Here is an 18,571-nt window from a genome sequence, read left to right as displayed (position 1 = left end):
GCGGTTTTATTCTGGTCTTTTCTTCTTTCTCATTTCTAATCGGAATGATTTAAAAATGCTTTCTCTATCCCTTTTCTACTGTTTTTTTTTTAAATCCAATATTAAATCCAATATTTTCCAGAGTAATTGGAAAAGCATCGTATATTGTATATTACAACTTAATGGTTCTTTGTGATAAATGTGGTTTTATTTGGAGAAAAAATTTAGATTTCGAGGTTTATAGGAATGCAAAAAATGAAAAGAAAGTAATTCATCTCCAAACATTTTGAGAGCAGCAGCGGTCAATGTATTTGATGCTCTCGTCGATCATCAACTTTACAGATTCCAAAACTGCACTCATCGCCAAATTTCCAAATCCATGTGTCATCTCAAAAAAACCTTTTGAAAAGAATTTTGAATCATATTAAAGTACCAAAGTAAAGTGGAAAGATGTTGTTGAACGGAAGGATCGATTGGAAGCATATTTCTTGGAAAGTATGGGGTCAAAGGTGTCCGATCGCAGGAAAGCAGTTCAGCCAATTCACCGACTACTTTTCGGCTCATTTCCAGTGCTGCTCTTCTCTTGACGACATCAGGATCGATTGCCAGAGATGTTTTTGTCAAGTAGACTCCGATTTCTCTCGAATGAAATTCTTTCTCGCATACTAGGGCAAAATCTTTAGCCATGTGAATTGCTTCTTCTGAAATATTTTGAACTATCGTAAATCTGTAATAGAACGGTCCCCTAACTTTACTTTTAATTTCGAGTTAAATCTTAGTTCCTGTCAATGATATAAAAAAGTTGTTATTTGATTAATTGTTTATCATAATTTCAAAAATATTTTATCAATATCTTGCATAGCAGCCAATAAAAATTGACACAAACATGACAGCATAGGGGCCCGTATATTACAGATTTTATTAGGATACCGTAAAACCTGTATTAGAAGGACCGGCTTTTCTAATGTTCAGTGGGGCCCCCAGATGGCCTTTCTATTACACGGACCCTTCAATTAGAGGGGCTATTCTATTTTTCCGCTCAATTTTTTCAAAAAATTTTCATCGCATAATGCAGTGAATTCTCGTAAAAAATCATGAAAATATATCAATTTCACAAAACTTGAGCAAGTTTTTTAGCAAAAAAAGGGTTTTTCAATAAATTTCTGCGAACGAAATCATAAAATTTCCGGAATATTTTTCACTGGACAATTGAAACAACACATTTTGAAGGGAGTCCTTCTAATACAGGTTTTTCTGGACATTGGAGTTTTTAGAGTTGTAAACCCCCAGAACCTTCAACAAGAGCTGTCCATGCAGTAACATTTGCTTGCTTTCTTCTTCCAGCTGGTAAAGCCAATCCCAACTTCTTCAGTGAATCTCTCAATGTTTTCCCACCGTCCTTTGACTTTGCTCTGTTGAATAAGTCACTCAAATAATATTTTTATGTCACGGCTTTGACTTACTTTCTCAAAATTCCTCCAAGAAGCGAAGCATTCAAACACTCTGGCGGACTTATTCTTCTTTGGATTTCAGCTACCGTAACCTGATACTTTGTTGTGGAACTCAAAAGACTGGTACGGCCAGGAACAGTACAGTATACTTCACCGACGATTTCCAATGGTGAATTACAATCAGAAGCAAAGAAAACAAACGGACGGTCTTGTTTTGTGGCAACTTGATCTGAATTTTGAATTTTAATTGAGTTTTCTGAAGTTAATTGATTACTGTAATTAGCTGTGTGATCTCTATCCTCTGCTTTTGGAATACAGTAATCCTCTTCTCCACTTCCACCATTTCCTTGCGGCTGTTGTTGTTGTGCCTGCTGCTGTGGAGGAGCATTAAAGAACTGTTGCGGATTACTGTTTCCTTGGAAATCTCTGGCATAGGTAAATGTACTGACTCCACAAACTGGTGGTTGAATCAAATGAGGAGGATACGGTATATCATAGTGGCACGAGATGTGCATGTGAGATGGAGCAAATGTACGCATGTTTTCGTACTACAAAAATGGAAAAAAAGATAGAGATGAATAGCAAGAAGAGGGCGGAGCTTACGAATGGAGGCCTTTGAGAAGATTGTTGATGTTGCTCATCTTCATCTTCTTCGTCACATTGTGATCCGCGTACGAACTCGTCGTCAGAGCATTCCATGAGTTTACGATTGAACATTCTGAAATGGGAACTATAATAGGACAAATCGGGAGAAGGATTTGGATTCTCGGAACAATAAAATGCTGAGAGATTGGAGACATTTTTCGAGTCAACTACAGGGATGAGACATTTTCACTTCGATTTGTCAGATGTAATAATGATATTGATCAGCTTTCAGAAAAAAAAGTTACAGGAATTTTAACGGATTGATATTTTTCGAAGTCCTGGTATTAAATTGGCACATAAGTTTGTTTCGATTTTGAATGCTCAACTTTGAAAATTTATAACTGTTCAGTGGGATGATTTTTCATGGCGGGTGTTTTTTTTTGTTAGATAGAGTATCTCGCGGACTTTCTCTATAAACTTTGCCTCATACCTATACTTCTTGTCGTTCGCGAGAATGCCGCCTGTTTTCGTGCTGTACCGTCTACACTCTCAAAATTTCATTTTTATTTTAATTTGTTTCTGGTTTAAAAAAATAATGGTATTCATAAGAAAATGAAAGAAATAGATGTAGCAGAAACTCCTATTGTCCCTACAATTGATGAACTTGGGCCTCTTAAAGAATCCTGTTTAAACCGATCCGTTTCGAGCCACTCGTAAAATGTCAAAGGTGTTGTCCGTTAGTCAACCAAGTATTGTGAACTTATTGAAGTCTCTTGGCAACTTCAAGAACTGCGTTGATTTGTACACACTGTTTTGTAGGGCTATTATATGGATTGCCGTGCTGACAAGATCATGTTTCTCCTATAATTTCTTTGCACGTTCAGTTGGGTGGATGATCTAATTACCGGAGATGAGAAGTTGGTAAGCTACCTTATCAATGTACAGAAGGGACAGCTGATTTATAATGACTAGCTAGCTGTGGACGTCTCGAAACCTAAATTTCACGAGGACGAGGGAATGCTTTGTCTTTAGTGGTCTGTCAAAGGAATGGAGACTGGGGACTTATATATAAATTCTCGAAAATATTATGAATTCAAAGTTTTCAATATAGATCTGTTTTATAACCTCCAAACTTTTCAAAGTGATCGGAACTTTGACAGCTGAGCTCCAGACTCTGGAAAATGGTCAAAATCTACTGAAAACACGTTTTGTATATATTATTGACCGGTACTGTAGTCTAGTTTGTAAAATAATATCTTTCTGGAACAGTTTTTCCGTCTACGACTTTTTTCTGAAAGCCGACCTGAACTAAGATTTCACTGAAAAACCAAACTATCGTTCAATTTCAGTGATTCCTCAAATTATACAGTAATACAATAAAATTATTACCGGCTTTCGAGTCTTACGATTTTCTAGAAAAACGGCAGGAAAAGTCAGAAAACTCTAATGGTTCCTACAACTTTCAACTCTACTGCTACGATAGTTTGTAGGACTTGCATTTCTATATCACCTATATGATCAGAAAGAATGTTTTTTTTAAATTACAGAAAGAATGTTTATAACAGTAAAAACATAAAGCATAAAGTAAGAAGGAAAAACTGAAATACTGAGTCTGTTTTCATGCTGAGCATTCTGAAGAGCAGAAGGATTGCTGAGTGGAAAATCAAATGAAGAGGAGGTTGGCCATGAGGTCGGCGGATGAGGAGAATATGAATTTTATTAAACGTGAGAGCTTGTGATGATGAAGAAGACGAGAAGAAGAAGCACATGGGGATTTACTCTCTTGCCACTCAGGATTACTGTAACTCTTGGAATAAGCTTGTTGGAAATTTGAATGTGGACCTATTTTCGTATGGGAAACTTGAGTAAATATTTGCAAGAAAAGATGGAAAACGAGTTCCTGAAATGTGTTAAATATATTAGAAATATGAGAAAACACTCAATGAGAAATAATTGAGAGCTACAGTATACCGGACCAGAATATTATTATTATTCTGGTACACAAAAATGGGAGATGTGGAAGAGAAACGCAGGTGGCCGAAGATCTCACAACGACAACAACCGTAAACAAGAAAAAAATATCTTCGGATTTTTTCTCATCTGAATCAGTGAAAACCGAAAAAACAAATACTGAAAAGAAACAATTTTTAAAACAATAATATAAAATGTTTAAAGATGTATTTTCAAATATTCCAAATACTTATTACTGTATTTTTTAAATTATTAGTTCTCGTTATACGGACCGACAAATGTATTTTTTGTCATTTATTGTAATTATCTAGGTGTTTCCTGTAAATGGTGTTTCGAAATTGTTTGAATCACTCAGATAAAATATTACACACAAATGTATGCAGGTTTACAAAAATTAAGCCACGACCGAATTACCGTAATTAGCAAGTTTTTTTCTCGATTTTCGCCTGTTTTCCGACAATTTTTTAGGTATTGAAAAATTTTATTTTTTGACTGTTCGGATATATCCCACACAAAAATTGTCGAGAAGCAGTAGTAATCAAAAAAAGAAGCAATTTTTAGGTTATTGTGGTTCTTTTCTCTTCCGCAGCTCTTTTTTTGTACCAGAATGATACTGTAATTCTTGAAATCGAGAACGTTCACAATCCAGAGCATGTTTCTTTTCCAATACTTTCTTGAAATTGTTTTGCAAACGACACATTTAATATTTCGCATCTTCAGTTAATTATTCAATTCTCCAAATTGAGCTTAATTTCTCCCGGATTATTCTCTTAACTGCCCTTCCAAAGTGGTCTCTCCTCCTATCTTCTTCTTCTTCTTTTGCGCATTTCCTGCCAGCGGATCGCAGAAGACGCAAATGCCTTTATGTCTTTGGGGAGTACGCAATGTTTCGTGAGAGTGTTAGACTATGCATCTAACATGACGCACATCGTTTTCGGGTTATTTTTTATCCATAAAATCAAATATGTGAAAACCGTCCAAAATTCGAATCCATTAGAAATTTCAACCGTAAATGGACTATCCACAGACACCCCAAAACTCTTCCCTTTTGATTGGTTAATAAATAGATAGACTAGAATTAGAGGCAGTTGCTCATTCTTAAATCATTCTTCTTGTTTTGGATGACTATGAAAACATTTTCTAAATAGCCTTGAACCCCAGAACAGTGTTCGTTTCATGGCCGAAAAATTTGTTGTCTGATCGCTCATTATTAAGATGTATTGATTTTTCTTGAGATGAACCTATTGAGAGACAAATGTACAGATGACATGGGACACCAAGTCAATAAGACGTCTACACATGACAGTTATTTAGTTTTCTCTCATTTAATAGATTTTTCTGCACTCTATCCAAAACCTATCCAAACCAAAACCCTATCCAAAATGAACCAAACCGTATCCAATTTTGCAATAAATAAATTCATTAGTCGTAAATTGGAGATCAAAAACTTCATAGACCTCCATTTTGTTTGATTAATTTTTTCCTTTTTTTCGTAATTCCATTTTGCTCTACCATTTTGGTTTAGATGAATTTTTCAGAACTTTCATAATTTTTTTTTAGTATTTTGATTTATGACATTTTTTAGCCTGAAAAAAACTAAAAAAAACCAACCTTTCAATTAATTTTTAATTATTTTTTCTAGAAAATGACGAAAGACGCCGACGAACTAACATCAGTTCGTCTGGAGATTCTCAATCGATTAAAACAGAAGGAATGCCAACAGAAGAATTTGAAAACTATGCTAAGTCATTATTGCATGTTAGATCAACAGCTACAGCAAGCCCAAAGATCCCGATCAGTATCTGTTAACCAAGAAGTACAAAATGGAACTGTAGATGAGAGATTGGCAGTTATGAAAGAGGAAATGGCGAATGTGTACAGAATGAAAAGCAAGAATGATCAGGATCTGATTGATGCAAATCGAAAACTAGCTGATAGTGAAGCACGACATTCTTTGGTGGCATCTCAGAGGGATAAGCTAAGGAAAGAAGTGGGTGTGATGTTGGATAAAATGAAAACTCTTGAGGTATGTTTTATTTTTCTCTAAAAAAGAAATTTTTCAATTTAGGAAGAACTAGCAGATCTAAGAGAAAAGAATACAGCAATCAACACAGAAAGAGTGGCTTTAGTTGCAACTTGCAATTTTTTGACTGAAAAGAAAACACAGTTGGACACCGAACGCTTCCAGTTGTTGAACAAAATCCGGGAGCTACAAGAAAAATCAGCAGAATATATGAATGCTGAAATAGCACTTCAAGAAGAACGAGCTCAATTACGGATACGAGAACAAATTGCAAGAGCCACAGCTGATTTGAATTTGAATGATGATCGAGTTTTGGCCAGTTTCGAGACTCCAGAAGCCGATGAGTTCATGATGACGGATGTTTTGCCTTCAGAAGTGAAGTTTAGAATGACAGCTCATGAAGGAGAAGTGCATGACGTGGAATGGATGTCAGATGACATGTTTGCAACCGCTGGAAGTGATTCAAAAGTTCGAATTTGGAGAGTGTCTCCCAACAAAACGGATGCAACAAAAGTGTCTACGTTGACTGGATGTGTCGGACCGATTAATCGATTGGATTATGACGCTCAAAGACATGTGATTCTCGCATCTAGCAATGATAAAACATGCAGATTATGGAATGTAGACTCGCAAAGACTTCTCAGCACATTTTCAGGACATTCTGATAAAGTTTCAGCAGCAAGGCAAATTAATTTCAATTTTACATATGCCATAATTCATAATTTTATTTTCAGATTATTCCAATCACACAATGTAATTTCTGGATCAGCAGATCGGACAATCAGGCAATGGGATATTAGCAGCATTCGGTGTCTTCGATCTTATCTAGTTGGGTCAACCATTTTTGATATTGCTACAGGATGTGGAACTTCTCAAGCCAATTTTATTTCTTCTCATTTCGACAAAAAAGTAATTTTTCTCGTTTTTTCTACTTTCTTAATTTTACTTTTCAGGTTCGTTTCTGGGATGCTCGATCTTCTGAACCAACTCATGCAGTTGAACTGGGCCAGAAAGTCAGTTCACTAGATGTATCTCTAGATGGACTTCAAGTTCTTGCTTCCTGTAGAGATGACACGTTGTCTCTAATTGATACTCGAAACTATGGAATCATCCATTTGTACTCTGCTGAGCAATACAAGACCAGTTGCGACAGTACTCGAGCAATCTTCTCATCTACTGGGGAGTTCGTTCTGGCTGGATCATCCAGTTCTTCCGTTTACATCTGGAACACAAAGAGTACCAAGCTTGAAAAAGTTGTGAGAACTGCGCGTGATGAGTAAGACTTTCCAATTTTGAATTCAGTAAAGAATCGATCATTTTCAGCTCTAACCAAATCATGTCATTATCATGGAACCCTTCTGGAAGAGGACTTCTTGCTTGTGATCGTCAGAAGATGTGCACTCTTTGGAGATAATTTTAAAAATGTAAAAAGTTTGCAAAAATTGTAAAATATGTAAAAGCCATGTTCATATCGTTTTTTGTACTTACAGCTCTTTCCAGAATTCATCTCACTTGTTTTGTTTTTTAATTTTGAAATTTGTCATTTCCCTCCGTTTTCCTTGCTTCATTTTCTTTCAATATTAAGCTTTAATGAAAGATGTGATTTTTTTATGCAATCAACAAAATGCTACTCGGTGAAATCTTTCCGAATAACGTTTTTGCAACAATCTGTGGTGTTATCATCAACATTTCGTTTCGTTTTATGAACATGCATGCATTCCTTATCGATTCACTGGCTGATTGACTTCCCGAAAAATAATTTTGCTTTCGACCTTTCTAGTTTCTGTTTTTAATTCAAAATAAGAATCTCTAGAAACGATGACATAAAATGACAGAATGATTTTCGAAGAATAGTACAAAATTTGTTGATATTTCTCGACTAGAACGAACCCAAGTGAAATCAGTGGGGTTAAAATGTTTCATTTATTATACTGATAGTGACTCGTTCATTTTGATAGTTGGTATCCCTTCCAGTTTTCTGAACAATCCATGTGCCAGAATTTTCTTTTATTTTACACCTGCAGCCAAACATTGAGCAATGTGCATTTCTAAGATTAATCATCAAGAAGATTAGCACCTGGAATATGCCACAGACAGATTGTTCACATTTCTTCGCTATTTCTATCTCTAATTCTCTTTTATCCAACCCGATGCGCAATCTCTGACACTTCCTGGGTTCTCCTACTCTACTATTTACTCTCGGTGGTCTTTTTCTCAATCTCTCTTCACACACAAAAACTTTCACCTCTAATTCCGCCAACTCTTCTTCATTACTTTCATTTTGAGCTCTAAAAAAGTCATTCATGCTTCCAATAATTTCCCCCACAAACATGAACCTCATTCCAAGTGCTGATTTTTTTTTGCCATTTTATTTTCTCTCATCACGTTTTTCGATTAGTTCAAATTGGTGTTCCATTCCAGCGATTTTGAAAGAAGGGAATTGATTGAAAATAACGGGAAATTGAATTATTTAGAATCATTGATTGCTTTCATTTATCACTTTTTCTTGGTATTGGAACGATCTAGTTTGGGGCAAATCCCATTTTATTGTTATATGGAATTGTTGAATGTAGTTTTGTTTCATCTGTTCAAATTTATGATTCTCTGCCAATCATATATTATTTTATCTGAGGTAAATCCCGCTTACCATAAACACTCTACAAAGTGGCTCACAAAAAAAAATATTGACATTATAATAAAAATGTTGTCAGTTGACCATTTTTCGATGTCTTCTACAGAAAATGAGATGTACGGGACCTAACTTGACGGCTTGGGTGACATTCTATTAGAGTGTTTACGGTATCTTATCTCTTACATTTCTATTCATACTCAAACCTTGACTGACGCACCTTGTATATAGATATCTTTTTGTATCTCCACTTATCCCCGTTCAACGCAATCTTCTTCTTCTCCTTTCCCCAATTAGCCCTTTCCCGTCTTTTCATCTTATCAATGGTAACCTTTTTCTTCTTCTCTCCTTTCTATCTCTGCTATCTCTCTCTCTTCTCATTCTCTTCATTATTCGTCCTCCATCATTATTTCCCTACTCTCTGCCAAACATGTCGACGGACCTCCTTCTAAACGAATACTTTTATCCACAAAATGATTATTTCAATAGTACATTTGAAGACGTTCCGTCTCCGGAGTCGGTGTCATTGAACGCCGAGCCAACCTTCGAAGATTCGTCTTCCCCACACGACGACTTTTTCGAACCTACTTTCGATATAAATTTCTGCCTGTGGAAGGACAACTCCACATCACCAAAACCTCAACCAGTTCTTGAAGCCGTATTTTCTCCTAAACCTATTAATGTGATGCCGTCACCTCAATCAAGCAGCCCATGTTGCCACGTGTGCGCTTCTCCGACTGCTAACACTTTGCACTTTGGAGGTCGTTCTTGTAAGGTGAGTCAATTTTTGATTATTGTACAAAAAAGAACACAGTCTGTACTGAAGTCTGTACTAAAGTATTCTAAACGAAAAGTGTGCAGATGCCAGAACAGTACATGACACAAATAATCGGCTGTTGTTTAAACTATCCTATGTTATTTTTAAGTTATCAACAGCTGGGAAAATGCATTCAAATAGAGAACACCTTCTTCCAGTTGTCAAAAAACTTCCATTTTTGTTTTTGTAGTCGTTTATAGTGTAACTCTACAAAACACTGACCACCATAGTTCCAACAAACACATAGTTCCAACAATAGAACATATTCTTCTTCTATGTTTATTTGTGACCGGTGTCTGTCTCCTCTATTCCGTGTAGTCTTATTTGTATCTATGATGAAAAAAAAGGAGATCTTCATCGAATGATTTAACACGCCAGCGGAAACCACAGCTTTCGTTCCTCATCTATTGCACCATTTTGCCTAAACTTTTGTGTGATCAACGATGGACAAGTATAAACAAACGAAACTGATAAGGGATTGTTGTGCATTAAACTTTTGTATGGTGTGTTGTACGATTAACGAGCTGCGAAAAATGAAAAGTACAAGGGCACGTCACACAAACTTAAGACCTCCGGAAAGTGGGTTTAGTGATCGATGTACTATTAACATATTTTCTTTTCAATAAGACTGAATATTGACAGTTCAATACTCATTTTATTCCAGGCATGTGCTGCGTTCTTCCGTCGAAGTGTTGCAATGTCAATGACATACGAATGCATTGGGTCGGGAGATGACGCAACTCCGTGTAAAATTCACTATGAACTTCGGATGCTCTGTCGACACTGTCGTTTCATCAAATGTTTGGAAGCTGGAATGCGCAGAGAATGTGAGTGATCATTGAGATACAAGGCCGATTTGTCACATGATCAATTGGGATCGAGGTACAGAAAACGTTAATTTCGTTGTTTTGCAGTGGTGCAAGCGAAGAAAGAAGAGGCAAAAGTAGCGAAACGACGATCAAAAGGATTAGTGGTTACGAAAAATGAGAATGGAAATTCAGAAAGTACCTATGACGATTATGTGAACTCATACACAAATGTTATTGGTTGGTAGTCAATGATAAATTCTGTTAGAAACCCATCAAATACATTTGCAGATTCAAGTCCGAAAATGGAAATTAGTGACGTGCCCGAATCATATCATTCTCCGGATATTTCAGTTTCCTCCCAACCAATAGATATGACTGTAACACCTTCTCCTCCACCTCAACCACCACTTCCACCAACTCCATCAATCCTTCTGACACCTGCTACAGTACTGACAACATCTCAACGTTGCATCTCTCATTCTCCGCCTTTCGATCCACAACAAGCAAGCACAAGTCACGCAGGAGTCGAACAACCGATTCAATATTTCCGTATCGTTGAGCTTGATGACAAGACATTTGAATTAGTGAATCACTATGTGAGAACAGAAGCATCGTTGAATGATCGGAGGAAAATAATGTATACTGATACGCAGATCCGAGATGTTTTTGATACAACTTGTGAATGTGTAAGCTAATTTTCTAGTACATGAAAGTATTCTTAACACCAATTTTCAGCCATACGAACCTCATCAGCTGAAACCATTCGACTATAAAACATTCTGTGGATTTGTGAAACATGATTTCGTTATGATTCTGGATTATGTGAATCAGTTTCCCGAGTTCCAATCTCTTGTTAAGGACGATAAAAACGTTGTCTATCGGATGGCATGTGCTGTTGACTCGATGTTAGCTTCTGCCTATTACAGTTATCGGTATATATTCAGATTGGAATGAAAACTGAATATCAAATAATACTTTTCAGAGTTGGTATCGACAACAAGCAATTGATTCTGTTCAATGGAGACTTTATTCAGATGAATCCTATTCCGATGCGAGGAGATGAGCCAGGATCTGACAAAGAGTTCAAAACAACTGCAGAACATGAAAAATACAAGTAAGGCATTTGAATGAAAATATTCGAAAAATTATTGAACTTCAGAACTTTGATGCCACTAAAACTAAAACAATACTTTGATTTGGCTCTTCCATTTGCACGATTAGAAGTTTCATTCGAAGAATATGTGCTCCTCAAAGCTCTCACCATCTGGCAAATGAGTAAATACCGACTAGACGAAGGTGGTCAAGCTATTTGTGCCCGTCAAAAGGATGTCATTGTTCAAGCCCTACATAGAATTGTAGAAGAAAGAGGAGATGAAGATCCAGCGACTAGAGTTGGACAACTTCTGCTGAGTATGAGCTACATCACGGTTGGTTTTCGAAATACCTATTAATTCTGAGACTTTTAAAATTTCAGGAACTGGTCCAAGCAATGACCAATTCTTATCTTGTGATGACATTCTTCGACGTTGTATCCTGTGACAGTATTATGTATGATCTGCTCTCTTTCAAATAAAACAATGATTCAAGTAATCAGTTGCAGTGATTTTATGTTCCCGCTAGATCCTAACTTCCCCCAATAGAACCCGTTTTATGTTTTGATCCGTAAATATATCACCTAGAATTGTATATATTTTTTCTTCTGCTTCTGATCTTTATATTGCCATTTTACCTCCCATTCATTCTCGTGTCAGGTCTTTCGTGTGATGTTTTTTTTTTCAATTTTTATATCTTCATACAGTTTTATACATTTTCCAAATTTAAATAATAATAATAAAAGATTTTATTGCTCTGAAACGGGAGAAACATAAGTGGAACTAGGGGAACTTGTCAGGTCATCAATATAAACAGGAAGAACAAAATACTGCCATTGAGCCTGAGGAACCGCGTACGGCTTGCTCCAAAGCCTCTGGAGATCCGTTGATGGAGGATTAGGACCAAGAGAAAACCATTCGATTAGAATGTTATGGTGCTCAGTTGGAGAATCAGCTCTTGTACATTGCTCCACTTCTATCTGAAAAATATTAAAGAAAATTTTCGAACATTGAAAAAGAAACAAAACCGAAATTTCTTTTCCTGGCGGAATTAAAAACTTTGACGGATAAAGTTTGTAGAATCCAGTTGTTGAAAGTAGTGCTCTGCAAAACTTGAATAGAGTTTCTGATTTTTTAAGGTCTAATGCCAAAACCTCAAAGCCAGCCAATCATTACTCCGATTGTTTTTCACACTCAACACATTCATTCCAAGTCTTGGTACATGAAAAGGCTGGAAATTTAATTTTCGGTTTTTCAAATATACTAAATATATGTTATCTTACTCTGGGATGAATATAGACCATTTCACTGAACTCGCTCTCAATTCTTGTTTCGCCTGTCGGAGTATTCGATACAGTTGCCACGTGGCTTGGGGTTTCATCTGGAATCCTTTCAGAAAAATCTATGTTTCTTCTCATTTTGCTTAAAAGAACTGTTTGAATGCAAATTAGAATATGATAGACGAGAATGAAGAAGTGAGAGAACTGAAATAGTTAGAAATGGTTTCAATACTCTTTCTTGCAAGAAACCATAAACTGCCAAATAGCTCCGTTGAATCTACAGTATCCCGGCTCGTGATCCTTATTCCATAAATCAACAGTTGATAGGAAACATTCATAAACAAAGACAGGAACTGTGACTAATTTGAAAACCGATAGTGCCAGTGCTCCTGATTGTTGATGAATTTCACAGATTTCTGAAATTCGTATTGAAAAAATATGCAACTCAAAAACTAACAAGGGAAGTGTTTTCAGAAAAGCATTGAGAATTTTCTCAAACTTTTGTCATTGGTACTTTTAGACACGCTGATTACAGAACTGAAATCAGTTTTTCAACCCCGGCCCTGTGAAAAAAGTTATGAGCACTGAAAGTGATTTCAGTGCTAATTTCTCACTTTTAGAGTAAATTTTTGAAGGGATTAATAACAGCTTTTCGGGATTTTTCGAATGTTAATCGTACTTTTTATGTTGTTCTATAATCTGAGAAAGTTTCCTCATTTTTCAAAAAAATTTTGTTTTTGAAAAAAATGTCGCTATGTGGTACCTCCTTTGGAATTTTTTCAAATTTTCGCAAAATTTTAAAATGTGCTAAAATGAAGCCTGAACGTAGAGAAACGATAAAATGAGTCTTTTTGCAAGATTTCGTAGCCCATATTCCTCTAGAAATCACAAAAAAAGCGATTTCTGTTCAAACTTCAATGGGTCGTAATTCTTTGATAAATCTCTAGAAGCACTCAAAACTTGTAAAAACATAGATTTACATAATTACTCATTTATTTATTTTTTCCAACCGCAAAATAAACCTGTTTAGGGTATATTATTGACTAACACTACGCCTAGGGAAGACTTTCTAGTGTTGCTTCCAGAAATTTTTTCGAATTATGTCAAAAAGTATTATTTTTTTATAAAAATATAAAAATTGAAATAAATGAAAAATTTTTTCAAATAAATAACTATTAAAAATTTTGAGACTTCCAGAGGGACCAGATAAAAAACAAAAATATTCAGGACAGGGGGATTGAACCTAACCCTAGTCAGATACCTCCGTCCCTCTTCCCAACTACACCACTTCCGCTGCTTTCCCTCTGTTCCCGAACCTGTATAAGAACGGGGGGAGGCGCATCAAAGCGAAGGGGGTCAAAACACAGTAAAAATTTCAGACGCAAATTTTCAGCTTCTGGAGGCCGGGGTGGAAAAACAAAAAATGACACCATGTTTAGGAGGTCATATAGCATACTTGTTCAAATTTTCAAGAAATTCTCAACGCTTTTTTGAAAACACTTCCCTTGTAAGTCAACACTCACAACGTGGATGAATAGTCCGAAATCAAGTAAGAAAAATGTAAGCGGGAAGGAGAAATAGAGAGATGGACCAAGTCCTGCTTCGAATATCTGAAAAATAGGTCTCGGGAAGACTTATTCAAGCAAGCTACCTGGTACAAGAAGTATCTCGGAGTTGTGTAAATCCCTTTTGGATGGTTCATACAATTCTTCCGAAATGGGAAGTAAATTGTAAAAAGAGACAAAAGTAGACATATCGATTTTGCCAATAGAATCGAAGTCATTCTGCTTCCTTCCGGTATCACAATATTATCCATTGGCCAACAATCAACGGTTTTCTTATAAAACAAAACGAGAACCAAAACGATTCCACTCATTCCTATATGCCCAAATATCAAAAACCAGATTTGCTGGACCGTCCATAATTGTGTCAACTCTGCGGTATTCCTTTTTTCTGAAGCACAGATTTCAGCAGGGTTGGAGGAAAAACAGCAGCAATGAGTCTCGTTTCCTAAAGTTCTAGAATTACCAGAAGGTTCAGGAATTCGGAAGTTCACCTTCTCCCAGACAAATCGAAGACGTTGAGTGGTGTCTGAGAAGTTGTGAACAAGAAGACTTGTTCAGCTTGGAAGATTCTTCCTCACAATCGAATTTCTCGACATCTCCTTCTGAAGTTTGGTGAAAATGAGAGAAGCAAATGTCAGAAACACATTGCTCTTTTCCTGGTTGGTTGATGATACATTGATTTGTGGATTCAGAGGATAAGGTTCTAAATTTCAATGAAACTTTTCAGAGCCTAGGAAGTACTCACAAAATGCACAAAACAGAAACGATTGCGGTCAGCATTTATAACAACTTTTGATATTCCAGAAAAAAGTTTCCCGCCTTTTTTAATTTTACGTGGCTTGGAAAGTTGGATTTTGATGTGGAGAAACATTGCCGACGAACTCACGTTCATCTTTTTATGAATACTTTTTTGTCAACTGTTTTAAAATAATGGGTCACTGTGGGATTACTGTAGTAGTACTTTTATTTTCCAGTTAAGACACAAAACTGAAACTGGCACGGAGGTAAAAGAAATTAGGAAAATTGAAGAAAAATCACAAATCGAGAAAGAAAGTTGGGACAGAATAAGAAAAATGGGTGATTCGAAAATTACAATTAAAACTTTGAAATATTCGAGAATTCTGTGCTGGAAACGTAATGAAATACGAAAAAGAAGAAGAACCCATGTTTTGAAAAGAAAAATATGTAAAAAAATTGAATGAAAATAAAGCATTTTAAAGGGGGGTTGAGAGGAAATGTACACGCAACGGAAAGGTCTTCTGAGAAATTAAACAATTAGAACAGAAACTAAAAAATAGGCTTTGATTTATGGTAACACTTGAAACCGTGGACTCTTTCTGGCTGTATAGCAAAGAGCTCCAAATGTGATCGACACGGCGAAGAGAATGATCCCGAGAAGAAGCCACAGAACTGTATATGGAAGACAAACGGCTTTCATTGGAGCTTCTTCATGAACTGGCGAGGATTGTTGCTCTTGTGGTGATGGAAGATCGGAAGCTAAAATTAAAAGTTAGAATTTCGAAATGGTGGAACTTGACTTACCAAAAGCGCTATCCAGAATAGTGATGTCAGAAGAGACATCAACGTCCATTGCATCTCTTCTCTTGATTTCCCGTTTCGTTGTTCTTGGCTCTTCAGAAGACGTCATATGTTGAGCTTCAGCACGTGGTGCAGTGGCATTCACAATCTCAACTCCAGATCCTTCCTCATCTTCCAACACGCTTGAATTCTTTCTTGAAGCCTTTAGTAATCGGAAGATGGAATCAGGAGTTGGGAAGTCAGTTGGAAGGGTTACTGTAGTTGTTGGATCAAGTACTTGAGTCATCGTTGTCGTTGGTAGTTCGGTTGTTGTCGTCACGGTAGTGGTGGTAGTGGTAGGAGCTGATGTCGTCGTAGAGGCTGACGTCGTGGTGGTGGATGGTGCAGAAGTGCTTGATGGAAGCTCCGAAGACGTTGGCATTGGTGTTGTAATAAGTTCGTCTCTAGCGAGTTCTCTTCCAATTGGAGAGATTTCATCGATTGAGGAAGCAGAAGCATCACATTTTGGCTGAAATTTCGGAAACACTGAAAATGAAAACTTCCGATATTATACCTGATGGCAAGTTCCACTCAATGTAGCACATACACTGATTTTGCAACTGATTCTGACATTGTTTTGATCGGGAAAATTGAAAGCATTGGAGTTCACAAAAGCCTTGGTTCGGTTTTCGTTATAAATGAGATTTGGCATAATGTAGATATCCTCTGAACATCCATTCTCTCCAATAACTTTCTTACTGTATTCTTCTCCTCCGATGACGTCACAATTGTAAACTTCCATCTGATAAGTCTCAGAATCACATTCCCATACATGATACAGAACGTCTCCTAGCTGGGCAAATTTTGCGATCGGACCGTTTGGGGACTCTTTGTGAATTGTGTATGAGCATGTTGGTTGAGGAGATTCATCTTCCAATTGAATTGGTGTCGGATCACTGAAATCATAATTTTATTATTCCATTTATTATGATTTCTATGCCCTTGAGACTACTCAGGATTACTCGAATCAAAGCCCCCGTTAACCATTTTATGATCGAGGGGAAATCATAAAAATCATAAAAATCGTACCTGACGGAAACCTCAGCCCCAACGGATTTCTCGGCTTCCTTGTAGAAACAGCGAAGTTTGTAGGCTCTATCGACTTTTGTGGTGAAGAGAGGATGGAATTGAACGACTACGGTAGCAGTGTAAGCCATTCCTTTCGGGTTAGCCTGGAATTTAAACCCATTAATAAGGTTTATCAGAATTCTCATCAATCATACCTCTCTTTGCCTCATAACATCGCATTTGGAGAAATCGAATGTGGCATTGGCGGTATTTGAAAACGAGCAGCCTTCCTGTAACCAAAAAAACGTCTCATTTCGACATAATGTTGTGTGTGTGTGTCGCAAAGGACATTTTGTAATTACGCGTTTTGACAAGAGAAAGAAAACCACGCTCCAGTCAGATACATACAAAATACCGTACCTTTCGGAAATGACCTTTGACGAATACATGAGACGGTGGACTCTTTTCTGTGTTCACTTTCAGTGCCATAAATCCACTCTGACATGATACTTCTGGTTCTTCTGGAATTTGAATTTTTAGATTTAGAAATCCGAAAGTGTTGAGACCTAGTCTTACCTAGAATATGATTATCAAACTCTACTATGGATTGAGCACTGTTGATGAGAGCAAGCATGAGCAATAGGAAATTCGTTGATGTCATTATTATTCTGGAATGTTTATATGCAGGTTAAGAGAGATAGAACAAGAAGATGTTTCTCTCGAGAAAGTGCGATGAAGACATGCAAATTGGCGACACAAACAATACAGCAAAAGAGGCGGGATATGGGGATGCTCCCGACAAGGTCAAAACCCCATTGAAATGAAGAATAAGAAAGGAAGCGAGGCGTGTCGAAGAAGGAAGACGACATATTCGGGAAAAAGAAGGGATTCTGGGGCATTCACACACCATTTAATTGGTTCGTGTCTTCATGCCTCAAAAAGAGTCTTTACTTGTACATACCGTATAATTGACTCGAACTTTTCGGGAACGCCCGTTCAGAGAGAAACTGGGTAGCAGGTCAAGATGAGTGTTATGAGAAGGAGGACATGAGAATTGGGTAACTGCAAAAGGATTTGAAGAGGTGAGAAATATTCGAAGATTACCGGTTAGAAAGGGGGAGAGAGCATCCATGGGAATGTGGAAGCGGAGCGGAAAATGAAGAAACAATAGACGGATATCGAAGGTGCGTAAATTAGAGAGTCCCAATGGATGCACTTTTGTGTATTGTTTTATATAAATAAGAGCCACTTTTTTATATCTCAAGGTTATATATTATGGGAGTGATGTAATTTGAGAGTATGTGGGGAAATTTAAAATTGGAGACAGTTAGACTTTTTGAATGGAGCCAACTTGAACTTGATAATCCGTGGAAGGTTCCTAACAGAGTTTTGCCATACGAAATAGTTCAGCGGCAAGGGGTTGAGCAATAATGAGAACAAACGTCGACAATTTCATATCTGGGGGGGGGTTTTACTTTTTGCCATCAGTTTACCTACGTCGAATCTAAGATTCTCGAGATTTTCAAATTTTCAAGATTCAGAAAACTCATAATTCTTGTGACAACTGGTTTGGAATTGTTATGGCTTTTGATCTATCTATTGTCGGAATTAAAAAACTGTCAGCTGCCCTGTGTGCGGGGGTACAGCGAATTCGAACGTTTTCAAAATCGAACAGACCTAAAGTCGAACTAATTCAAATCAGAACAGTGTCTTTCTCGAACAAGTATCAAAACAGAACAAGGACAGAATCCAACTGTTCTACGTCGAACTGCGCACTGTCGAACT

At 36.9% G+C, this 18,571-nt stretch overlaps 5 protein-coding genes across 5 annotated transcripts; 2 read left to right on the top strand and 3 right to left on the bottom strand.

Moving 5' to 3' along the window:
• Positions 1-363: 363 nt before the first annotated feature.
• Positions 364-2,147, bottom strand: CBG02662 (the record flags this gene model as incomplete). Its single annotated transcript, XM_045242484.1, has 5 exons — positions 364-680; positions 1,273-1,391; positions 1,443-1,659; positions 1,705-1,978; positions 2,034-2,147. 5 exons carry the CDS (start codon positions 2,145-2,147, stop codon positions 364-366), a joined length of 1,041 nt encoding a protein of 346 aa, XP_045092242.1.
• A 3,484-nt stretch (positions 2,148-5,631) lies between these two features.
• On the top strand, positions 5,632-7,423 carry Cbr-atg-16.2 (the record flags this gene model as incomplete). The annotated part of the gene is made up of 4 exons (XM_045242483.1): positions 5,632-6,012; positions 6,055-6,918; positions 6,963-7,285; positions 7,333-7,423. 4 exons carry the CDS (start codon positions 5,632-5,634, stop codon positions 7,421-7,423), a joined length of 1,659 nt encoding a protein of 552 aa, XP_045092241.1.
• Positions 7,424-9,068: 1,645 nt separating this feature from the next.
• Cbr-nhr-22 lies at positions 9,069-11,837 on the top strand (the record flags this gene model as incomplete). Its single annotated transcript, XM_002630887.1, has 8 exons — positions 9,069-9,413; positions 10,120-10,282; positions 10,370-10,501; positions 10,553-10,950; positions 11,000-11,196; positions 11,247-11,378; positions 11,424-11,691; positions 11,739-11,837. The coding sequence occupies 8 exons, from the start codon at positions 9,069-9,071 to the stop codon at positions 11,835-11,837; spliced, it is 1,734 nt and encodes a 577-aa protein (XP_002630933.1).
• Positions 11,838-12,116: 279 nt separating this feature from the next.
• CBG02665 lies at positions 12,117-12,809 on the bottom strand (the record flags this gene model as incomplete). Its single annotated transcript, XM_002630888.1, has 4 exons — positions 12,117-12,335; positions 12,384-12,459; positions 12,510-12,586; positions 12,639-12,809. Coding segments are annotated over 4 exons (543 nt in total), but the record flags the coding sequence as incomplete, so codon positions are not given.
• A 72-nt stretch (positions 12,810-12,881) lies between these two features.
• On the bottom strand, positions 12,882-17,447 carry CBG02666 (the record flags this gene model as incomplete). The annotated part of the gene is given in 13 exon segments (XM_002630889.1): positions 12,882-13,025; positions 13,028-13,051; positions 14,159-14,235; positions 14,388-14,645; positions 14,692-14,919; positions 15,303-15,363; positions 15,365-15,459; positions 15,734-16,247; positions 16,293-16,674; positions 16,808-16,950; positions 17,002-17,076; positions 17,207-17,307; positions 17,363-17,447. Coding segments are annotated over 13 exon segments (2,187 nt in total), but the record flags the coding sequence as incomplete, so codon positions are not given.
• Positions 17,448-18,571: the final 1,124 nt, after the last annotated feature.

The sequence above is a fragment of the Caenorhabditis briggsae genome, assembly GCF_000004555.2.
Source record: "Caenorhabditis briggsae complete genome, chrII, whole genome shotgun sequence".
Taxonomy (NCBI): domain Eukaryota; kingdom Metazoa; phylum Nematoda; class Chromadorea; order Rhabditida; family Rhabditidae; genus Caenorhabditis; species Caenorhabditis briggsae.
Note: the sequence above shows the minus strand (reverse complement) of the source record. Positions and strands in the feature narration are given on the sequence as shown.